Source organism: Saimiri boliviensis, chromosome 18, assembly GCF_048565385.1.
Source record: "Saimiri boliviensis isolate mSaiBol1 chromosome 18, mSaiBol1.pri, whole genome shotgun sequence".
Taxonomy (NCBI): domain Eukaryota; kingdom Metazoa; phylum Chordata; class Mammalia; order Primates; family Cebidae; genus Saimiri; species Saimiri boliviensis.
The window spans coordinates 11808033-11832370 of NC_133466.1; the positions used below are offsets into that span (position 1 = coordinate 11808033).

At 40.3% G+C, this 24338-nt stretch overlaps 1 protein-coding gene across 13 annotated transcripts in view; it reads right to left on the bottom strand.

Annotated features, from left to right (window-relative positions):
• The window catches only part of ITSN1 (intersectin 1), a 248418-nt gene that overhangs the window by 136783 nt on the left and 87297 nt on the right, over positions 1-24338 (bottom strand). For 12 of the 13 annotated variants that reach the window (XM_074389318.1, XM_074389317.1, XM_074389319.1 and 9 more), the window contains 4 exons: positions 14823-15002; positions 13254-13350; positions 8197-8297; positions 342-405 (listed from right to left, as the gene is read on the bottom strand). In XM_074389318.1, coding sequence (XP_074245419.1) covers positions 342-405; positions 8197-8297; positions 13254-13350; positions 14823-15002 — 442 coding nt within the window. Of the gene's footprint in view, positions 1-341; positions 406-8196; positions 8298-9974; positions 10740-13253; positions 13351-14822; positions 15003-24338 lie in introns of those variants that run through there. The other variant, XM_074389320.1, reaches the window with a different exon arrangement.

Sequence of the window (24338 nt, forward strand, 5' to 3'; positions counted from 1 at the left end):
AGAAAATCCTTCTCTTTGGAAGATACAAGCTAATATATTTGCAGAAGATCTGGCTTAAGATTATCAAAGAAAGAAGGAAGAGGCAAGATTGGTTATGAGTTGAGAATTGTTAAGTTGTACTATCACTTCTTCAGAATTTGTTGTATTAATCTGCTTTTATATTTTTCAAAATCGAGAGGGGGAAATGGTATTATGAAGAGGTAATCATTACAACCCATTGAAAATTAGGCAAATTCTATATATTCCCACAAGAAAATGGTATTAATCTAAAAACCCATGAGGCCGCACCAATCTGAGTAGGTTTCCACTTTATCCAAACCAAAGAACTTTTCATTCCTTACCATATTGAAGCCAGCTGAGCCTGTGGTAAACTTGATTGCATAAGAATAGTTCTTGCTTGGGGACCTAAACAGGAACCAGGAAAAGGACATACAGATGAGTCAGCAAATACTCACTGTGCAGGAGGACCAGGGTTCTTCAGCCTATACGGACTACTACATGACCTCATGCAATCACAGTGCTTTAAATAACATTTGCTATTACCACAGGGCTTTGTAAAATGGAAGTTAAACCCCAAAGAAAGGGGAGAAACCCAGAGCACCGCATCTGACACACACTCAATACATTTTTGTTAAATGGATGTTTGATAAAGAATGACTGTGAAAGATTTAGTTTCCAAATATAACCTGACCTTTTGTCCAGATCAGGCATCCCCAAACTTTTTACACAGGGGGCCAGTTCACTGTCCCTCAGACCGTTGGAGGGCCGCCACATACTGTGCTCCTCTCACTGACCACCAATGAAGAGGTGCCCCTTCCTGAAGTGCGGTGGGGGGCCGGATAAATGGCCTCAGGGGGCCGCATGCGGCCCCCAGGCCGTAGTTTGGGGACACCTGGTCCAGATCATCATCTTTATTTGTATTGGGCTTTATTTACAAAGTTGAAACTTATTCTCTTTAACATCTTTTGCCACTGCTACCATTTGCTGCCTCTGTCCTGCTCAACTTGAGGCAAATTCAGAATAGAGGAGGAAGAGACCTCAGAGAGCTCTCTGGGAAATGGTTTCACCAGACTTAAAGAGAGAGAGAGAGGAAAAAAAAAAAAAAGATTGCACAAATGGCTGATACCCAGGATTAGAATACATTTCCAGCCGGGTGTGGTTGCTTACGCCTGTAATGCCAGGTTTTGGGAGGCTCAGGCAGGCAGATCACTTGAGCTCAGGAGTTCATGATCAGATGGCAAAACCCCATCTCCACCAAAAATACAAAAAATTAGCTGGTGTGAGCCTGTGGTAGCAGCTAACCAGGAGGCTGAGGTAGGAGGATCACTTGTGCCCCAGAGGCAGAGGCTGCAGTGAGCTGAGATGTCACTGCACTCCATCCTGGGCAAGAGTGATACACTATCTTAATTAAAAACAACAACGACAAAAACACATTTCCTATGTTAGCCAAGAAAAAAAAAAAGAAAGAATTTCTGGAATTTCAACTCTTCTCTCAAAATAAGCTCTCATTTGCACAGTAGGAGATTCTGTTTAAATAAACTAGTGTCAGGGAGGGAGAGATAAATATGTGTCCCTTTCCAGCACTGCCTTTCAGGGTGCGGTCCTAGGAAGACTGATGGACAGAGGAATGGAACCTGTGGCAATTTTGTTGGGAAGATTCTGACGTATATGCTTCTGCTTTCTGCTATTTCATTTTTCAAATGTCACCTCATCAAAAAACAAAAAAGTGGAGTGATTTTGCATGGCCAGCAGTAGAGGTTAGGGAACCAACAAGCTGTGGGCTCTAGTCCTGGCTTAGTCTAGACTGCTGAGTGACTGGGGAAGGTAGTCTGGAACCCAGTTTGCTCATTTCAGATATGCAGGTCTATGATCCATTGGGGCAGTGGGCTTAGCACCATGTTAGCAAATGAAAGGTGCTCCAATGGCAGGTAACATTACTGACAATAGTATAATTTTTATTTACATATAATATCCTGGCAGAAAACCACACATATGAATAGATACATGTGGATATATACATGTGCACATATACACAGCTGAATTAATTTTCCAAATTGAAAATACTCAAACACTATGGAGGTCATGAAAGACAATATAATCACACCCCAGATACCCCTCTTTGCATCTCTTTTAGTATCACCTAGCACCAAGGTAGCCTAACTTCTACCTGGATAGTTTGTCTGCTGTTCCACCTGGCTTATCTTGCTCAATATATTTTCGTGTATCGTTGTAGAACATTAATCTTCACTGCTATGTAGTATATCATTGTGTCATTACATCCCAATTTATTGTCCATTCTGTTTTCTTTCTTTTTTGTTTGAGATGGAGTCTTGCTCTGTTATCCAGTTCTGGAGTATAGTGGTGCCATCTTGGCTCACTGCAACCTCTACCACCTGGATTCAAGTGATTCTCCTGTCTCAGTCTCCTGCGTAGCTGGGACTACAGGCATGCACCACCATACCCAGCTAATTTTTGTATTTCTTTTTTTTTCAGCAGAGATGGGGTTTCCCCATGTTGGCCAGGCTGGTCTCCAACTCCTGACCTCAAGTGATCTACCCACCTTGGCCTCCCAAAGTGCTGGGACTACAGGTATGACCCACCATGCCTGGCCTGTTCAGTCTACTGTTGGCAAGCATTCAGGTAGTTTTCAATTAGGGATACTATTAATAGTGAGCATTCTAACTTTTGGTGAAAATATAAACACATTCCTGCTGGATGTGTGTGTGGATGTGAGCATGTGTGTATTGGGAGCATCTAAGAATAAAAAACAATCTACTGAATTAATATGAACATTGTAAAGACTGTGGTATAATGGAATGAGCAAAGTTCAGGAATGACTTTCTTTAGTCTGTAACATTGTAGCTAGACTGTTGGTAACAAAGTAGAATTAACAAAGCTTTAGTGCAGGCGTCCCCAAACTTTTTACACAGGGGGCCAGTTCACTGTCCCTCAGACCGTTGGAGGGCTGCCACATACTGTGCTCCTCTCACTGACCACCAATGAAAGAGGTGCTCCTTCCTGAAGTGCAGCGGGGGGTGGGGGGGGGGGGGAGGCTGGATAAATGGCCTCAGGGGGCCGCATGCAGCCCCCAGGCCGTAGTTTGGGGACACCTGCTTTAGTGGATGACTTAATTTACACTTGTAACAACTGCCCTTACTCCAGAACAATATAAAAGAAAGTTAATATTTTATCTATTCCACATAAAAAGCCTAACAAAAAATATGAAGAACTAGCTATACACCTGGATATCAGGAGACTTGGATTCTAGTCCTGACTCCCTAATGGCATTAACAAAACTACTTTAGCTCTTTAAAATGAAGTTCTTCCATCTATCAAATAAAGAAAACAATCTACAACAGAGATTGGCAAACTATAGCCCTTAGGCCAGATCTGGCCCACTGCCTTGTTTTCATAGACAGAGTTTTATTAAAACAGCTATACCTATTCATTTAAGGCTGTTGTCATGCTACAATGGCAAAGCTGAATAGTTGCAGCAGAGAACATATGACCTACAAGCCTAAAATATTTATTGTGCTGTTCTTCACAGAAAACATTTGCTGATCCCCACACTAAAGATCACAATTATCTCTTGTAATTCTAATATTTGTCTATATAAGTACTAAATCAATGTTGCAAAACATAAAAAACAGATCAGCAACAGCTAAGATAGCATCTTGGTACATCTGGGCAACATACAGTTGAGCTTGGAGTGCACAGAACTTCTATGGAAACCTATGTACATAAAGGGCTATTGGTTTTGGAATACTGGCTTATAAGGAAACATGAGAATAAAACCAGAAATCCCAAGAACACAAACTCCAATTCTGGCATCCATGTTTGGGCAGGGAAGTATGGCTGGAAAGGAGAGAGTGACAACATGAAATGAGCTTTCTTTGAAACAATGACTAAGACCTTAGCTCTTCTGATTAATAAATTAATTACCAAATAGCATATTTATTGTTTCAGAATGCAACAATAAAATAACCTTTGAGAAGAGGGGGTAGCATTAACAGGACTACCAAAGTTCTAGAGCTTCTTACATAACCTTAATTAAAGAATGGGCCAGGCGCGGTGGCTCACGCCTGTAATCCCAGCACTTTGGGAGGCCGAGGCAGGTGGATCACGAGGTTAAGAGAGCGAGACCATTCTGGTCAACATGGTGAAACCCCGTCTCTACTAAAAATACAAAACATTAGCTGGGCATGGTGGCGTGTGCCTGTAATCCCAGCTACTCAGGAGGCTGAGGCAGGAGAATTGCCTGAACCCAGGAGACGGAGGTTGCGGTGAGCCAAGATGGCACCATTGCACTCCAGCCTGGGTAACAAGAGCAAAACTCCGTCTCAAAAAAAAAAAAAAAAAAAAAAAAGAATGAGCCTTGTCTATTTTATAAGGCTGGGTCTTTAAAGGGCATGCAACAGTATACCTATCAAACTGTAAAGGAAGAACAGAATGTCCAACAGGATGCATTAGCCAAATCGACCCAGATAGTCAGTGAGGTAAATAGTGCGACTGCTAAGGCCAGGTGTAGTGGCTCACACCTATAATCCCACCACTCCGGGAGGCAGAGGTGGGCAGATTAGTTGAGCTCAGGAGTTCAAGATCAGCCTCGGCAACATGACAAAACCCCATTTCCACAAAAAATTAACTAGGCATGCTGGCACATGCCTATCATCTCAGCTACTTGGGAGGCTGAAGTGGGAGGATCCCCCAAGCCTTGGGAAGTCAAGGCAGCAGTGAACCGTGATCATGCCACTGCACTCCAGCCTCAGCACCTGTAACAATCCCAGCACTTTGGGAGGCCAAGGTGGTAGGACTCCTTGAGGTTAGGAGTTCAAAACCAGCCTGGACAACATAGCAAGATCCCACCTCTCTTTTTTTTAAATTAGCCGGCTGTGGTGGTGCATGCATGTCTGTAGTCCCTGCTACTCAGGAGGCTAAGGTGAGTGGATTGCTTGAGCCCAGGAGTTCAAGGCTGCAGTGGGCTACTATCACACCATAACACTCCAGTCTGGGTGACAAAGCAAGTCTCTGTCACAAAAAAAGAAAAAAAGAAGTGCTTTTTAGTTCTTAAAAACAAAAACACACACACACAAAAAGTAAGAAGGATGACAAACAAGAGATTACAAATATAAATTATGTATTTCACTTGGGCCACATTATACACTGAAACCTTTTCTCAACTTTCTTGCTATTTTGCTGCTTCTTCTGCTGAACGAACTGCTTCGGGGATTCCGACTTCAAAAAATTATCTGTATAACTGTGATCAAGACAATGACCTTTATTTTTTATTTTTATTTTTATTTTTATTTTTTTGAGACAGAGTTTCGCTCTTGTTACGCAGGCTGGAGTGCAATGGCGCGATCTCGGCTCACCGCAACCTCTGCCTCCTGGGTTCAGGCAATTCTCCTGCCTCAGCCTCCTGAGTAGCTGGGATTACAGGCATGCGCCACCATGCCCAGCTAATGTTTTGTATTTTTAGTAGAGACGGGGTTTCACCATGTTGACCAGGATGGTCTCGATCTCTTGACCTCGTGATCCACCCGCCTCGGCCTCCCAAAGTGCTGGGATTACAGGTTTGAGCCACTGTGCCTGGCCGACCTTTATATTCTATCCACCTCAACAAATCAGCTGTTTCCATCAACAGTCTAATTTAGTGTAAAACATACTTTACACTGATTCCTAAGTACATAAAGGGAAAATGAATTAAATTTCCTTTGTTTATTCCCATTTTACAATTCACTATAATAAATTATTCTACTTGACATGACTATACAAAGGTCTGGTTCAAAAGTAAAGTTCCCACCTTAAATTCTTGCTGGATCAAAGTAGCAATAAGTATCAGATGTTAAACAATATCAAAATCTGCTTTCTTTCCAGTATATTTCAAATTTTACTTTCTGCCTCAGATATTTAAAAGTTCTAAATGTTCAAGTGCCTGGGTCATTATATTTGGAATGGAGATACTGCATTTCATTCATAAAACACACATCCTACCAAGAAAGAGAAAATTTCTCAATCAATGTCTCAATTGAATACTATTTTAATCAACTCACAGCAAACATCAACATTTTCAAGAAATATTTTCAGATTCATTGGCGATGTTCTGGGTTTGTATGGAACACTGGTTTGTCAAACAAACCATGTAAAACAGTACTTAAAAATATACTATTAAATATACCTGTAGTGGGCCAGGCACAATGGCTCACACCTGTAATCCCAGCACTTTTGGAGACTGAGGTGGGTGGATCACCTGAGGTTAGGAGTTTGAGACCAGCGTGACCAACATGGTGAAACCCTGTCTCTACTAAAAACAAAATCAGCCAGGCGTGGTGGCTCACGCCTGTAATCCCAGCACTTTGGGAGGCCGAGGCGGGTGGATCACGAGGTCAAGAGATCGAGACCATCCTGGTCAACATGGTGAAACCCTGTCTCTACTAAAAATACAAAAAGTAGCTGGGCATGGTGGCGCATGACTGTAATCCCAGCTACTCAGGAGGCTGAGGCAGGAGAATTGCCTGAACCCAGGAGGTGGAGGTTGCGGTGAGCCGTGATCATGCCATTGCACTCCAGCCTGGGTAACAAGAGCAAAACTCCGTCTCAAAAAAAAAAAAAAAAAGAAAAAAGAAAAAACACAAAATCAGCCAGGCATGGTGGTGCATGCCTGTAATCCCAGTTACTTGGGAGGCTGGGGCAGGACACTCATTTGAACATGGGAGGTGGAGGCTGCAGTGAGCTAAGATTTTGCCATTGCACTCCAGCCTGGGCAACAAGAGTGAAAATCCATCTTAAAAAAAAAAAATACAGTTTCTGCATTAGCTAGGCTGGTTTTTCATACCATGTATAACAGTGCCAGCTACTGTTTTATGAGGAAGTATGAAACATCAAGAATCTCTGTGTATTTACTATTCACCCATTCAAACATGAATACATGCTTACTTGAGGTGACTGCTGAGATCCTTAAAGAGGCCAGGGTTCAAGATTAGATTAGAAACCTTCAAAATCTCATCCAACTCTGGCATTTTAAGATATAAGATACAATTTTTCTTTTGGAAATAAAAATTGCAATTTTAAGATTTAGCAAGAAAAAAATAGTACGAATCAGTTCTTAAAAGTGTTTTGGATTATAATCCTCTCCTCACCCTACCCACCATCCAGGAAACCTATTTTTTTCCCTTCCTTTCATATTTGTTAGATGGCAGTTAGTTTTATCCTTTAACATTTAATATTCATATCAGAAGTTTCTATTTTCTTTTATTAAAGTTATGCTTTTCTTTATAACTTTCTTTTTGTGTGTTTAAGATGGAATCTCACTCTGTTGCCCAGGCTGGAGTGCGTGATCTCGGCTCACCGCCACCTCCACCTCTCAGGTTCAAGCGATTCTCCTGCCTCAGCCTCCCAAGTAACTGGAATTACAGGTGCCTGTCACTACATCCAGCTAATTTTTGTATTTTTTGTAGAGATGAGGTTTCACCATGTTGGCCGGGCTGGTCTCAAACTCCTGACCTCAGGTTTTCCATCCACCTTGGCCTCCCAAAGTGCTGGGATTACAGGCATAAGCCACCATGCTCAGCCTTCTTTATAACTTTCTAGCAAGTATTTAATCCTTCATGAGAAAAATTTTGAACAGTATGCTAAAATGCCTGTCTACCCTTCCAATGTAGATAACACAATCATTCTTCTTTTAAAAAAATCCACTGAGATTGTCTAAGTTAATTCTGGCCTTTTATATTACTAGTTACTAGATAAACAAATATCCAAAGTGGTGAGTCCTAGCTAGGCAGGGACAGAGCCATGTTCCCAACTCCCTGCTTTTACCCTGCCTGCTGCCTCCAACTCTGACCTGGTGAACACACAGCTTCAAGTTTGTCAGGTTCAATGCTGGACTTCAGAAGTTGAAGCTGGCTTTTGTTCAAAGAAGTGTTTCTTTGCTAGTGCCCTGATTTGCATATCAGTAGCTTTCAGTGTACAGGAGGATTCCTGGTCTATGTTCCATTTTACCACGAAGCAATGGGGCATGAGAAAATGATATAACTATGTAAGGAGCTATCAGTGGCTAAGGACACGAGATAACAGACAATGAAAACACTGCTAAGAAATAAGCACATAAACATTTGAAAAATACCCATGACCCAATATCTAGAAATAGTTTGCACTGAAAACAAAGATCATATTTCACAAATTTTTATTTGTAAATACCTGTTAAGTGTCCACTCATAGTTTTGTCATGACTATTGAATAACTGCCTGTATTTCAGTCTTGATGACTGAGGAACAGCCCATTCTGCCACTGGAGGGACACTGTGGGGAAAAGAAAAAGGAGAGAAAGAGGATTATCCATAAGGAGTAGTCTCATAAAGTTTCCTAAAGACAGTAAACTAAGAACTTATCTAGATAACCATATCTAACTTTAACATTTTATTCATTTTATTATCATTATTTCTGACTTTTTTTTTTTTTGCTGTATTTCCCATTTTTAAGGTCACAAATATTTCTCTCAAAATAGGTAATTATTTTTCCAGAATCATGGATAAACACAATAGACCAAGCAGCTGTTTCAAGTTGTATATATAATTTAATAATTTAAAGATTCTATAAAAGTATGAAAAACCTCTTGTAACTGAGGCAATATAATCATATCCAGGCTATTCTAATTTCTAAAATACGTCTTTTTTGGTTAAAAAGCAATGCTAGCCGGGCGCGGTGGCTTACACCTGTAATCCCAGCACTTTGGGAGGCCGAGACGGGTGGATCACGAGGTCAAGAGATCGAGACCATCCTGGTCAACATGGTGAAACCCCGTCTCTACTAAAAATACAAAAATTAGCTGGGCATGGTGGCACATGCCTGCAGTCCCAGCTACTCGGGAGGCTGAGGCAGGAGAATTGCTTGAACCCAGGAGAAGGAGGTTGCAGTGAGCTGAGATCGTGCCATTGCACTCCAGCCTGGGTAACAACAGTGAAACTCTGTCTTAAAAAAAAAAAAAAAAAGCAATGCTAAAAGTAAACCAGTAACTGTCCTTAAAGGTACTAATTCTCTAAAACTGTTGAACTTTCTATACATGAATATATAGGACCCATTTCTTAATGAAGTGAAATTACTCCATTCTGATAAGTTTAAATTCTGACCCACTGGACAGTTTCCCAGAGACAGGGCAGAACATTTCCAGGGTCACGACACATAAGCAGAGTGGTAATGGACAGAGCTTCACTTTCTAGACTACGATCCAGTACTAATCTCTCCTTGCCAATGTGCCACAATCCTGACCTGGCCTAAGGACACATCTGCCACTAGTTAGTCTGGGTCTACACTCCCTTAGTGATTAGTTCCTCAGATGCCAATGTCCACACAAATATCACGTTGGTACCAATAGCTTGTTAAGCCTCCAATGTCTAAATTAAACACAATGACTGAGCTGACAGTAAAAATGGCATTTCCCTTCCAGGACAAATTACAACTAATGCTCCGTTTGCAATTTCCATTCATTTCAACAAAAATATCTATTTCAAACATGTAAAAGCAAAATCTTACTTAGCTGTGTTATCTAGGCACTTATACCTATTATATATAGTTCAAGAATAGGAAATAACTCCCAAACAAGTACTTATATAAATTCACCTTTTTTCCATTTTTATGAATTTCTTTTTTTTTTTTTTTTTTTGAGACGGAGTTTCGCTCTTGTTACCCAGGCTGGAGTGCAATGGCGCGATCTCGGCTCACCGCAACCTCCGCCTCCTGGGTTCAGGCAATTCTCCTGCCTCAGCCTCCTGAGTAGCTGGGATTACAGGCATGTGCCACCATGCCCAGCTCATTTTTTGTATTTTTAGTAGAGACGGGGTTTCACCATGTTGACCAGGATGGTCTCGATCTCTCGACCTCGTGATCCACCCGCCTCGGCCTCCCAAAGTGCTGGGATTACAGGCTTGAGCCACCACGCCCGGCCCATTTTTATGAATTTCTTAATAAAAAAACACTTACCATGATTTATTCTGCTGTGGGTACTTCTGCACCAACTCTCTCATGTTAAACTAACTAGTATTTTTGCTGATTCCAACTCCTGCCTATTTGTCAAGAAGCTAACTATCTAGCTCCTACATGCCAGGAATGTTGGGTGTTACACACAGAAGTTGTTCCAGATTACACTTATCACATCAGAGTTTTCTGCCAAATTCCTGAGAATTTAAATAGACTAAAAACTCATTACGATGTACCCAAAAGTTCAATATTGCATTGCAAAAATTGGCCAGAAATATGTTATTAAAAAGGTGACTATTAACATAAAAAAAAGTTTTTTTAATAGCACTAACGTGCCTAATACTGACTGTGTATTCATTCTAATTTCACAAATCAATAAGCCAAGATTTCAAAATCTCTTCTGCAAAGTCATAGTAAACTCAAAACTACAGCATGGTATGGGAGACATTTTTTTTAAAAAAAGGAACTTAGTGTAAGATGATACAGGTTTAAATATCAGGTCAACCATGCACTAAGCTGTAAACTATGGGTGAGGACTAGAGCTTCTCTGGGTACGCTTCCTCAAGTATGATTTTGAGACATTATCTACTGCACAGGTCGTTGTGGGGCTGAACAGGATTAATAATATGCTGGGAAAGTAGATGTCCAATACATATTCAAGCATCTTAAGAGTAAAACCTCAATTAAACGGAACACAAATAAATACCTGTATCCTACAATTAAATTAAGATTTTTTTTTTTTTTTTTTTGGAGACGGAGTTTCGCTCTTGTTACCCAGGCTGGAGTGCAATGGCACGATCTCGGCTCACCACAACCTCCACCTCCTGGGTTCAGGCAATTCTCCTGCCTCAGCCTCCTGAGTAGCTGGGATTACAGGCACACATCCCCATGCCCAGCTAATTTTTTGTATTTTTAGTAGAGACAGGGTTTCACCTTGTTGACCAGGATGGTCTCGATCTCTTGACCTCGTGATCCACCCGCCTTGGCCTCCCAAAGTGCTGGGATTACAGGCTTGAGCCACCGCGCCCGGCCCTAAATTAAGATTTTTAAAGAAAACTTGCATAGTTAAGAATATATGCCTTAAAATCAGACATAACTCAGTTTGACTCAGCTCTGTCATTTATGAGTTATGTTCTGTTGGATGAGTTACATAATGTTTCTGAGCTTGTCCCTCATCTATAACAGAGAGTAACAGAATCATCTCATGGGGAAGAATGAGTTAATGTATATAAAGCTTTTGGCACAGTGCTTTTCAGTTTATGGATTTTCTTTAAATCATTTTTAAAAGCTAATAAATTCATCACTAAATTATATTCAACATGCTCTTCTCTTGAAAGTGGGAAAATGGTCCAGGCATGGTGGCTCACACCTGTAATCCCAGCACTTTGACAGGCTAAGGGTGGGCCAAGGTCAGGAGTTCAAGACCGGCCTGACCAACATGGTGAAACCCCATCTCTAGTAAAAATACAAAAATGAACCAGATGTGGTGGCGGGCACCTGTAATCCCAGCTACTCAGGAGGCTGAGGCAGGAGAACTGCTGGAACCCAGGAGGCAGAGGTTGCAGTGAGCCGAGATCATGCCACTGCATTCCAGCCTGGGTGACAGAGCAAGACTCCATCTCTCAAAGAAAAAAGGGAAAATGGGGAAATGACTTGATTCACTTAGTTTCTAATGAGAGGACTGATGCAAGAAAAGATAAATTCCAAAAACTTTTTTTTAAAGGCAGGGTCAGGATCTTGCTCAGTCACTCAAGCAAGAGTACAGTGGCCTGATCACAGCTTACTGCACCCTTGATCACCCTGGCTTTAGCCATCCTCCCATCTCATTGAAAAAAAAATTTTTTTGGCCGAGCGCAGTGGCTCAAGACTGTAATCCCAGCACTTTGGGAGGCCAAGACGGTTGGATCATGAGGTCAAGAGATCGAGACCATCCTGGTCAACATGGTGAAACCCCGTCTCTACTAAAAATAGAAAAAATCAGCTGGGCATGGTGGCGCGTGCCTGTAATCCCAGCTACTCAGGAGGCTGAGGCAGGAGAATTGCCTGAACCCGGGAGGCAGAGGTTGCGGTGAGCCGAGATCGCGTCATTGCACTCCAGCCTGGGTAACAAGAGCAAAACTCCGTCTCAATTAAAAAAAAAAAATTTTTTTTTTTTTTTTGAGACAGAGCCTCGCCAGGCGCCAGGCTGGAGTGCAGTGGCGTGATCTCGGCTTACCGCAACCTCTGCCTCCCGGGTTCAAGCAATTCTCCTGCCTCAGCCTCCCGAGTAGCTGGGACTACAGGCGCACGCCACCACATCCAGCTAATTTTTGTATTTTTCAGTAGAGATGGGATTTCACCATGTTGGCCAGGATGGTCTTCATCTCTTAACCTCGTGATCCGCCTGCCTCGGCCTCCCAAAGTACTGGGATTACAGGCGTGAGCCACGGCGCCTGGCCGATTCATTTTTAAATTTTTGTATAGACAAGGTCTCCCTATGCTGCCCAGGCAGATCTCAAACTCATGGGCTCCAGCTATCCTCCTTCCGTGGCCTCTCAAAGTGCTGGCATTATAAGCGTGAGCCAACATGCCCGGCCTAAAAGTTTTGAGACAGCTTAAAAGAGATTTTAATTTCTCATTTTAGTATAGCAGTATACAAGGCCAAAAAATATGAGTAAAATAAAATAAAAATATGAAAGGTAACCATCGAAACAAAGGTTGGCCAAAACATAAGCAATAAGATCATGTCAATTTTAATAAAATTGAGCCACGCATTTGATTAATGTGAATTGTCTACTATCTGGATAATTTATTTCATAATAAATGGTCTTTAATAGGATTTTACTAATTACCCATATAAACTCCATAGGATTATCTGATAAAGAATTAAAAATATGGCCAACTATGACTCCAATCTTCATATAAAAATTTTACACATAAACTTGTAAATCATAAATATATAAAGTAGTTCATTTGCTTTTCTTCTCTTACACCCAGATTTTTAAATTTTACTGTTTTTAAACATTTTATTACTATCCATTTGCTATACTCTTTTAAAAAAAAATACATAAAGCCTTTAAGGAAATGTTATGTCCTTGATTTCTCTCATCTCTGCAATAAATTAATGATAAAAGCTAGTGACACTATCCAGAAATTAAGAAAATTATTACTAGCACTCTACAAAAGCCTGCAAAAAAGAAGATAACAACAACACAAAGAATATAGATGATTCTTGGTCAAATTTATTATTTAATCAGGTAATGGATTTAACCAAACCTCCCATTTAAAAACAGGCAAACTTACCTGGCCACGTCAAATGACTGTGCCTTTTGTAACTTAGTGTTTAGTTGTGACCCTGGACCAGATCTACTAAAGGAAGAACTCTTTGGCAATGTGGCTGCTGTAAAAATAAATGTTGAATAATTTTAACTCTACAAAGATAAGAAATTGTCCCCAATTTACAAAAATTAAAATGCACAGTCAACAAATCTGAAGCAGAAATAACTCCCCTTTTCTTGCCAGTCGAGACTGAAAATGAGCTTTTCCCTCCATAATCTCTGTCATCCTGCCAAAAAGGTTTCCAGATTTTACTTGTTCTACTGAAAAATCACCTTACTACTAGTAACACTGGTTTCCATAAAATTTTATTCTTTATTAAACATTTAGCATCACATTTTATAGGACCTGTTCCAATAGTTAAAGAGGTAACAGCTTAAATATATAAAGTGGCATTTTCTTAACTGCAGTGAAGGAGCTGAAGTATTAGTTCCTCAGAGGAACTAATGTAAGAGCCGAGAAGTCACATGTAGTCTTGGCCAGATAATATGTGATGGTAGGGAAGGTCAGCTTTTGTGTCTGATTCTCACTGGGGTTGGTTAGTTGTGTATCAGAAAAAAAACAGTCTATGCCTTAGCCACATTCCCCCACCCTTGCCTGATGGCAAATGGCTTGCAACATTTGCCATTAACCACAAAAGAATAGAAGGCTCAAGAGTGTGGATTTGCTGATACCCTGGAAAAGCAACTGCATATACTTTCTGGGCTACCATGATGTCTACTGTCATGGTCATAAATGCAAGATGAACTACAAGTGGCAAGAAAAATTTAAAAAGAGGGTACATTTAGTTTCTTTGGCCATAACTTAAAGATATATTCTGAAATATGGAAATGTTTCAAGTATGATGCTAAAACCCATGTCATCAATACTGAATTTACTTAGATGTAGTCAAAGTACTTTAAAAATAATACTTTCCATATTGATATGAATTAAGATGTTAGACCAAGGCTATCTACATCTACAGTTTTATGCTTTATTTTAACTAAAGGAAAAAAGACTAAATGAAGTCTCAAAGTGAAATTAATTAAACCAGAAACTCTTAAATCCTTTCCTTCAATTAAGCAAGCATGTAATACCAAGAAATAGTATGAAGGAAGTGTTCTTTTTTATTCTTTCCCACCACCCCCAACATAACTCTATTCCTAGGGGATTGGCTTGCTTATTAGCAATTCATAGTGGACAAAGAAAAGTAGCAACTGATACATAAAAATAGAAAATATTTTCAAATACAGTTCAACTTCAATTGCTCTTCTCAGCCCTTGAAAGGAAATTACATTTGTGGCTTTCACTGCTGAGCTCACCTTTGTCCACAGTGGTACCCAGAAATCTGTAATTCTCTTCAACTCTCTCCACACTAACATATCCCATTTAAAACAGTGAAAAAAATGTGAAATTAAGTGAAAAAAATAAAGACATTTTCCTCTGGACTAAAGTATCATTTAAATATAACCAGAAAATGAAGAGAAAAGATTTTAATAATGAACAGTAAAATACAAGTAGTAAAAATTCAGCCAATGGTTTCAGCAGGTCACATACCAGGATGAGCAAATGCAGGCAGAGGTTGTATAACAGGGGGAGCCCCGTTAGCCAGAGGGGGCACAGCTGCTGTAGGAACAGAAGATACTAGGGGTGGAGACATTCCAACAACTGGAATGGATCCCATTGGCACTGGAGCAACAGCTGTAAGCGGTGGCATGCTGGCAATACCTCCCATACCTATGAAGAAAAAAAGGCCCAACATAGTTCACATTCAATCACACTTCAACATTCAACAGTAATTAACCCAGCACTGCTTACAGAAGAAAATCACTTTCTAGCTGTAATGTATTCCAATTAAAATAAGGCTTCAAATTAATCATTTTAAAGAGTATGAAAAATTATGTCAAGGATCACATCAAAAGGACTCAAGACTCAACCTGAAGACAAATGAAACAAGATGAGAATCAAAAAGAATAATAACTGCAGTGGACTTAACAGGTCAAATATAATTAAATCCATGAGTTCAAAATGATATTTAAAAATAAACAAAATCCTGCCTGGTGCAGTGGCTCACACCTGTAATCCCAGCACTTTGGGAGGCCGAGGCGGGCAGATCACAAGGTCAGGAGTTCGAGACCATCCTGGCTAACACGGTGAAACCCTGTCTCCGCGGATCACGAGGTCAAGAGATTGAGACCATCCTGGTCAACATGGTGAAACCCCGTCTCTACTAAAATTACAAAAAATTAGCTGGGCATCGTGGCGCGTGCCTGTAATCCCAGCTACTCAGGAGGCTGAGGCAGGAGAATTGCCTGAACCCAGGAGGCGGAGGTTGCGGTGAGCCGAGATCGCGCCATTGCACTCCAGCCTGGGTAACAAGAGCGAAACTCCGTCTCAAAAAAAAAAAAAAAAAATGTTTTAAAGTAGCCAGGTGTGGTGATGCATGCCTATAATCCCAGCTACTCTGGAGGCTGAGGCAGGAGAATCCCTTGAATCTAGGAGGAAGAGGTTACAGTGAGCCAAGATCACGCCAGTGTACTCTAGCCTGGGCTACCGAGCAAGACTCCATCTCCCAAAAAACCCCCAAAAAACAAAAACCCTAACTGGTCAAAAAAGGAGGATGCTAAGACAATCAATTTATTATTACTTTGAAAACCAGTAAATAAAAGGTAGAAAAATCAAACTGCAATCTGCCTTTCCTATATTTACTATACCAGGGTAACCAGATGTTTGACGGGGAAAGCAACTTTATTTACTTACTTACTTATTTTCTTTTTTCTTTTCCTTTTTCTTTTTCTTTTCTTTCTTTTTTTTTTTTTTGGAGACAGAGTCTCTCTCTGTCACCCAGGCTAGAGTGCAGTGGCGGGATCTTGGCTCACTGCAGCCTCCACCTCCCGGGTTCAAGTGACTCTCCAGCCTCAGCCTCCCAAGTAACTGGGATTACAGATGCCTGCCACCATGCCCAGCTATTTTTATATTTTCAGTAGAGACAGGGTTTCACCATGTTGGCCAGGCTGGTCTTGAACTCCTGACCTCAGTTAATCCACTCTCCCTGGCCTCCCAAAGTACTGGGATTACAGGCATGAGCCACCATGCCTGGCCCTGGAAGCATCTTTATATAAAAATATTCTAGCCAATAAAGAAGAAATGATAAAACAAAAATAAATGATTCCAGCTGGGCACAGTAGCTTATGTCTGTAATCTCACTACTTTGGAAGGCCAAGGCAGGAGGATCTCTGGAGGGCGGGCATCTAAGAACAGACTGGGTAACATAGCAAAATTCCACCTCTACAAAAACTTTTAAAAATTAGCCAGGCATGGTGGTACACACCTATAGTCCTAGCTACATGGAAGGCTGAGGTGGAAGGATCATTTATGCCCAAGAGGTTGAGACTAAAGTGAGCCACAATCACACCACAGTACTCCAGACTGGGCAACACAGTGATAACCCCTGTCTCAAAAAAAAAAAAAAAAAAAAAAGTAAAAATCTTCCTTTCTCTTTTATTTCTCTGTCCCAACTTTAATACCTTCTTTCACATTGAGTAAATAAATTTTGGTGTTTAAATGCCCCCTACTATTTTTAAAAAATATTTTTGTTTGAGACAGGATCTCACTCTATTGCCCAGGCTAGAGTGAAATGGCACAATCACCTTCACCTTCTGGGCTGAAGCAACCATCCCAGCTCAGTCTCCCAAGTTGCCAGGACCACAGGTATGTATCCCTACACCCAGCTTTTACATATACATACATACATACATATATATATATATATATATATATATATATATATATATATATATAAATTATATATTATTTATTTATTTATATTTATATTTATTTATTTGGTAGAGATGAGGTCTTGCTATGTTGCTAGGTCTGATCTCGAACTTCTAGGCTCAAGTGATCATCCTGCCTCAGCTTCCCAAAGTGCTGGAATTACAGGTGCTGAGTCACAACACCTTTTACTATTTTTTTAAAAGTAATTTTCTTTTCAACCTGAGAAAGCTAATTGAAAAAATTAATTATTACTACATAATAGTAATTAAAACATTTCTTTTTTTTTCCTTTTATTATTACAGATAATGTCTCACTCTCACCCAGGCTGGAGAACAGTCCTGTGATCACAGCTCACTGTAAACTTCAACTCCTAGCTCAAGGGATTCTTTGCCTCAGCCTCCCAAGTAGCTGGTACTACAAACATGCACTACCACACTCAGCTAATTTTTATTTTTTTAGAAACAGGGTCTTGCTATGTTACTCAGTCTGGTCTCAGACTCTTGGCCTCAAACCTTCCACAGTGCTGGGATTACAGGGGTAAGCCACTGTATCCATGCAAAAGTAATATTCTATGTGGTTGTTGGAGGGATTAAAATCTCCAAATTAAATTTATCATAATCAACTTCTAATGGCAGAATACAGAAACTTTACACAAATATAGCTCAATTTTCTTTTTCCTCTTCTATGCTATTACTGTCACACACAATATAATCTTATATGTTATAAGCTCAATAGTTATTACTTTATACAATCTTATATCTTTTACACTTGAGAGAAAAGAAGAAAAATAGATTCACATGGTCTTTTTAATTAACCTACTCGTATACTATGCTCTTTATTTCTTTCCATATATTAAAGTTACCACCTTTTGTCATTTCATTTCATCCTGAACATCTTCCTTTAGTATTTCTTCTAAGGTAGGTCTACTAGCAATAAATTCTCTGAGTCTTTATTTGAAAGGGTCATTATTTCACCTTCATTTTTAAAGGATAGTTTTGCTGAATATAGAATTTTGGGCTGACTTTTTTTTCTTGCAACATTTTGAATATTCCACTGCCTCTGGCCTCCATTATTTTCAATTATTTTCAAGTCTGCTGTTATTAGTATCCATGCCCCCCTATCCATGATGAGTTGCTTTTCTCTTACTGCTTCCAAGGTTTTATCCCTGTGTTCAGCTTTTGTAGTTTATATGTCTGGGTGTAGATCTCTCTGTATTTACCCTACTTGAGGTGCGCTGAGCTTTAGACTGTGTGGACTATTGCTTTTGACCAAATGTGGTATTTGGCTTTCATTCTTCAAATATTTTTTCTGTGCCTTTCTCTCATGATCCTCCGCCTAAGACTCCCATGATATGCGTATTGGTGAACTTGGTCATGTTCCACAAGTCTCTGAAACTTTGTTATTTCTTTTCAATCTTTATGTTCTATGTTCTTCAGATTGAATAATTTCTATTGATTGATCTTCAGCTTCACTGACTCTGTCTTCTACTATCTTGAATCTGCTATTCAGACCCTATGGTACATTTTTCACTTTAGTTATTGAACTTTATGGGTTTTTTTTTTTGTTTGTTTTTTGTTTTTTTTTGAGATAGAGTTTTGCTTTTGTTGCCCAGTCTGGAGTGCAATGGCACAATCTTGGCGCTCACTGCAACCTCTGCCTCTTGGGTTCAAGTGATTCTACTGCCTCAGCCTCCCAAGTAGCTAGGATTACAGGCATAAACTACTAAGTATTTTGTATTTTTAGTAAAGATGGGGTTTCTCCATGTTGGTCAGACTGGTCTCAAACTCCCGACCTCAGGTGATCTGCCCACCTTGGCCTCCCAAAGTGCTGGAATTACAGGCGTGAGTCACCACAGCTGGCCTTTGTTTACGTTGTGAGACGAGACCTTGCTCTGACATCCAGGCTGGAGTGCAGTGACGTGATTTTGGCTCACTGCAGCCCCTACCTCCTAGGTTCAAGCGATTCTCTTGCCTCAGCCTCCTGAGTAGCTGGGATTACAGGCCCAGCTAATTTTTGTATTTTTAGTAGAGACGGGGTTTCGCCATGTTGGCTAGGCTGGTCTCCAACTCCTAACCTCAGGTGATCCATCCACCTCAGCCTCCCAAAAAGCTGGAATTACAAGCATGCCCCTGTGGCCAGCCTTAGCTTTGAACTTTTCAAGTCAGTTATTGTACTTTTCTAGAATTTCAGTTTTCCTCTTTTTGTTATTTCTATTGTTTTTTGGAGAGTGTCTGTTTGTTGATTCATCTTCATGCTTTCCTTTAGTTCTTCAGTTCTTTGAACATAATTGCTGCTTTGAAGCCTTTGTCTGCTAAGTGAATCAACGGCTGGATCAGAGATAGTTTCTCTTGACTGCTTCTTTTCTTGAGGATGAGGTAATACTTCCCTATAATTTTTTTAATGTCTCAAATTTAGTTGAAAATGGACATTCAGATAATATATTGCAGGTACTCTGCAATATACTCTGGCTCTGATTTTCCCTATGAAGGTTGTTGTTTCCATCTTTATTTAGTAACTTGCAAGGCTAAATTGGAAAACTATCTTCCCATGTTGTATAACTCCTGATGGATCTGCTCAGTTGTGTTGTTAAAATTTTCTTTTTAATTTTTAAGCCTGGCTTTTTAGGGATTGCACCTGCATCTTTGTAGCATAGCAATCAGCCAATGACAGGACAGAAGTTGTGCTCAAACACCTCAAGTCAGTCAGGCTTCCTTTCTCTGCCAATCTGTCAGCACAAAAATGCATTCAAAATTCAGACCATTTTAAAGCCCGCCCAAACTTTTACATTTCATAGGGCCTTTCTGCATATTTTCTATTCATGCACACAGTCTGAAAAGCTAATCAGGAGTCTGCAGATGATTTGGGCCCACCCTGGTCTGAGCGGCACATGTGCACAGCCTCAGCCAAGAACATACTTACCGGTACCATGACCACAAGTTCAGACTAACAGAGGTGTTGGCCCTACCTATTCCTCTGTGGCCAAAATTGTCATTTCCACTGACGAAGTTGCTGGGCACAGGCATGACTTCCCACTCCCAAAGCAAGTAAGCCCCGTTCAATCAAAGTAGTAAGACTGCTAGTATTTGCAACCTGCCCCTCCATGTTGCCAAGCTGAAGTGCTGGGGGATAGAAAAATGCCCAGGAAAGAATGCCACAGACTTGTGCTGCTCACACTGTTCATACGTGAAGCTCAGCAGCTTTTAAGGTATAAATGATTCTCAGACATTATATACCTTTGGCTGATTTCCAGAGCACTGAAATGGTTATTCTGTCAATTCTGTCCTGTCTTATAGCTGCCCCTGAGGGAAGAATTTGCTCAACTCAGGCATGGTTCGAAATCACACTGCTAAAAGGTCCTTTAATCTATAGGCCCCTCTCCATCCTTTTCATTTCCTTTTCTGTTGAAAGACCCAGGCCATGTGACATGTGGGATTTCCCAGTCTGAATGTTGCTGACTGCATTCTCATGGTGCAGTTCAACATTTCCCTCTATCTTCTGTATTTCCTGCAAATAGGCAGTTACATCCAAACACTGGATCAAGCTGAGGTTGGGTCTCTTTGGCAAGACTATAGGAAGCACACAAAATGTAGCTGTCTTTTTGTGATCTTGGCAGTCATTGATGCTTAATGCCTATATTTATTCATTTACAGGGAGTTGAAAATAGTAATGTTCTAATTCTACCATGTCTTTGTCATTTACTAGCCGCAATACTTTTATTAAGAGGTGCTTCTGGCTGGGCGCGGTGGCTCAAGCCTGTAATCCCAGCACTTTGGGAGGCCGAGGCGGGTGGATCACGAGGTCGAGAGATCGAGACCATCCTGGTTAACATAGTGAAACCCCGTCTCTACTAAAAATACAAAAAACTAGCTGGGCGTGGTGGCGTGTGCCTGTAATCCCAGCTACTCAGGAGGCTGAGGCAGGAGAATTGCTTGAACCCAGGAGGCGGAGGTTGCGGTGAGCCGAGATCGCGCCATTGCACTCCAGCCTGGGTAACAAGAGCAAAACTCCGTCCCCCCCAAAAAAAAAAAAAAAAAAAAAAAAAGAGGTGCTTCTAATGAGGGTATATTAGCTGGCTATTCACTTGTACAGCCCATATAGGAAAGGTATAATAAATGCTTGATTCTTTCCCTTAGCCTGTTTTCAAGATAATGAAGTCATTTATTAAGATCTTCCTAAGGTAAGTTACTCTTCTTAAATACATATCTTATTGAGTCATAAATTTATAAATATTTATTGAGTTTTAATTCATGGCACATTATCATTCTTGAAATTCAAACTGTCCTCTTTGGCCAATCAAGTCTCTTTGGGTTAGCTTCTGAGAATTTCTGATATCTTCCTACTACTCTTTGATAGCTTCCTTGCTGACCAGTATTACAAGATGAGTCCTTCAAGCTCTTCAGGCACATTTCATATCTAGACCTGGATTCAGCCATTTCTCTAGGAAATTCTGGTTTCTTTTAGTGAGGAATGATATTTCAAGTTCGCAGTCTGGGCGCTAAGGATGCTCAATGCTGATTATTGTTTCTAGTTTTTTCAGTGAACAGAACCAGGAGACAAACACATGAACAGATAGATAAAGAGAATGGGGCTGTGGTGACAGAGGCCTTCTAAGTTCATATTAATATTTTTGATTTGAAAATTCAAATCCAAGTCTATACAGCTTTTTCTTTACATTTGATACTCTCTATTACATTTGTATTTCCTTTCTTTCACAGCAAAAATACAGATTTTTCAAAGATATAGAAAATGACAGAATTAGACTATTCCATAATTACTCATTTGTTTATATCACATATCTCAGACAACAGTTTCAGAATAACAATACTAATACTAATTTCTGAAAGCATTAAATCATTTTATTTTGCATGCAGTCCTGTCCCTCTTAAAGTTTTATTGTATCCATGTTGTCAGTGCATGGGAATTACATCCAATACTCTCTCCTCCTCAGCCTTCATTCAGTCTTAGGTCTACAGCTAACTATATATTTAGTGCTCACCACCAGTCCTTATGCTGACCTATCTCTGGCTGTTTCAAGCACATTCTCTAATAGATTCCTTGAGAAAGGCTCATGTTAGTATACCCTGAGTCCTTATAAATTGATAACAGTTTGTCTGTTTTTTCTACTTGAAAGTCAGTTTCTCTGGACATAAAATTCTTGGCTTATTCTTTCTCTGAAAATTCTAAATATGTTACTCCATTTTCTTCTAGCAGAAAGCACTGCTGTCGAAAAATCTAAAGATAATCTAATTCTCCCCCTTGTAAGTCATATGCTTTCTTTTTCTACATGCCTATATACTTTTTCCTTTAACTGGAATATATCTTAGTGTTGGACTTTTCAGACTGATATTCTTGGCCACATGATATCCTTTTAAATATAGTTGAGAATCTCTTATTTTAAGAAAGTTGTCTTGAATTCATTTTTATCATTTGTTGTATTCCCTTGGTCTAGCTTTCTTCCACAGGGACTCCTACTGCCCATACATTCAATCTTCTTTATCTTAAATATGTGTTACTGCTTCTCAAAGTTCTTTTTATATCTTTTTCATTTCCTTTTATTTATTTATTTGTTTTGGAGACAGAGTCTCACTCTATCCCCCAAGCTGGAGTGCAGTGGCGTGATCTTGGCTCACTGTAACCTCTGCCTCTCAGGTTCAAGCAATTCTCCTGCCTCAGCCGCTCGAATAGCTGGGATTACAGGCGCCTGCCACCATGCCCAGCTAATTTTTGTATCTTTAGTAGAGATGGAGTTTCACCGCGTTGGCCAGGCTAGTCTTGAACTCCTGACGTCAGGTGATCCACCCACCTCAGCCTCCTAAAGTGCTGGGATTACAGGCATGAACCATTGTGCCTGGCCTCATTTCCTTCTAATTTAAAATTATTTCCTCTTATTAATTTCTATTTTTCTTCAGTTAGTATCCCTTGTGTTGCTTTTAGTTGCATTCTCATTTCTTGAATGAATTTTTCTTTTATTTCTCATTCTTTGTCACCTTATTTCTGAGACTTAAAAATTCTGATTCAAGTCTTGTACCATTTTCTTGTTCTCTTTGAGCTGCTTTTAAACTAGTGATTTACTGGTTGCTTTTACTGTCCACAGGGGTGTTATTTCTCCCTTTATTCTCCTTTTTTCTAATAATAACTTCGTGTTGTTTGACATTGCTCGACACTTTCTGCAGTGGATTTGACCTTGCTTGATACTTTCTGTTGCTCTTTCTTATGTGAGCCTTACTTCCTAGGAATTCCAGTCTCCGTCCTCCTCCCCTGCTTTTCTCTGGAACTTTTCTTTCCTTTGTATCCATGTCCCTCTACTGCTCAATTTTGATTCCACTCCCAGTCATTTCTCCTGAGTACGAAGCCATGTCCCAAATGGAAGGCTTGTTGGGCCAGTCTTGAGAGTTCATAGAGGCTGGACTGCTCCAAATCTCTCAGGTCCTTTGTACTCACTCAGTACTGCAGAGAGCATAACCTTTTCCCATTTCTATTGCTAGCTGCTCTCAGACTGGTTAGTTGAAATTTCTTGCAATACCTGTTAGCTATTTTGGGGTTTTTCTATTCTCAAGTGCACCAGATACCCGAATTCTTCCCTCTTCCTCCTGCACTCTTACAAATGTACTCAATTCTGTTCTGTTTGTATTTCTTTTTTAACTAAGAGCATGTATTACCTTTATAAGATCTAAAAAATAGAGCCGGGTGCAGTGGTTCATACCTGTAATCCCAGCACTTTGCGGGGCAGACGCGGGTGGATCACCAGGTCAGGAGTTTGAGACCAGCCTGGCCAACATGGTGAAATCTCATCTCTACTCAAAATACAAAAATTAGCCTGGTGTGGTGGCATGTGCCTGTAATCCCAGCTACTGGGAAGACTGAGGCAGGAGAATTGCTTGAATCCAGGAAGCAGACGTTGCAGTGACCTGAGATTGCACCACTGCACTCCAGCATGGAAGACACAGCAAGACTCCATCTCAAAAAAAAAAAGATTATTAAAAATAGTGTTGTTGAGTACAGTGGTCATCCCTGGGTAATAGAATAGTAATTTTTACTTTTTAAGTCTTTTTGCATTGTTGACGTACAATTAGCATCTATTACTTATACAATAAGAAAATCAGACTACTTTCATTTTTAAAAACAATGTTTATAAGACACTGAAAATCCAACAAAGAGAAGGAAAAAAAATCTAACTTGGGCTTTATTTTATTTTATTTTATTTTTTTGGAGACGGAGTTTCGCTCTTGTTACCCAGGCTGGAGTGCAATGGCGCGATCTCGGCTCACCGCAACCTCCGCCTCCTGGGTTCAGGCA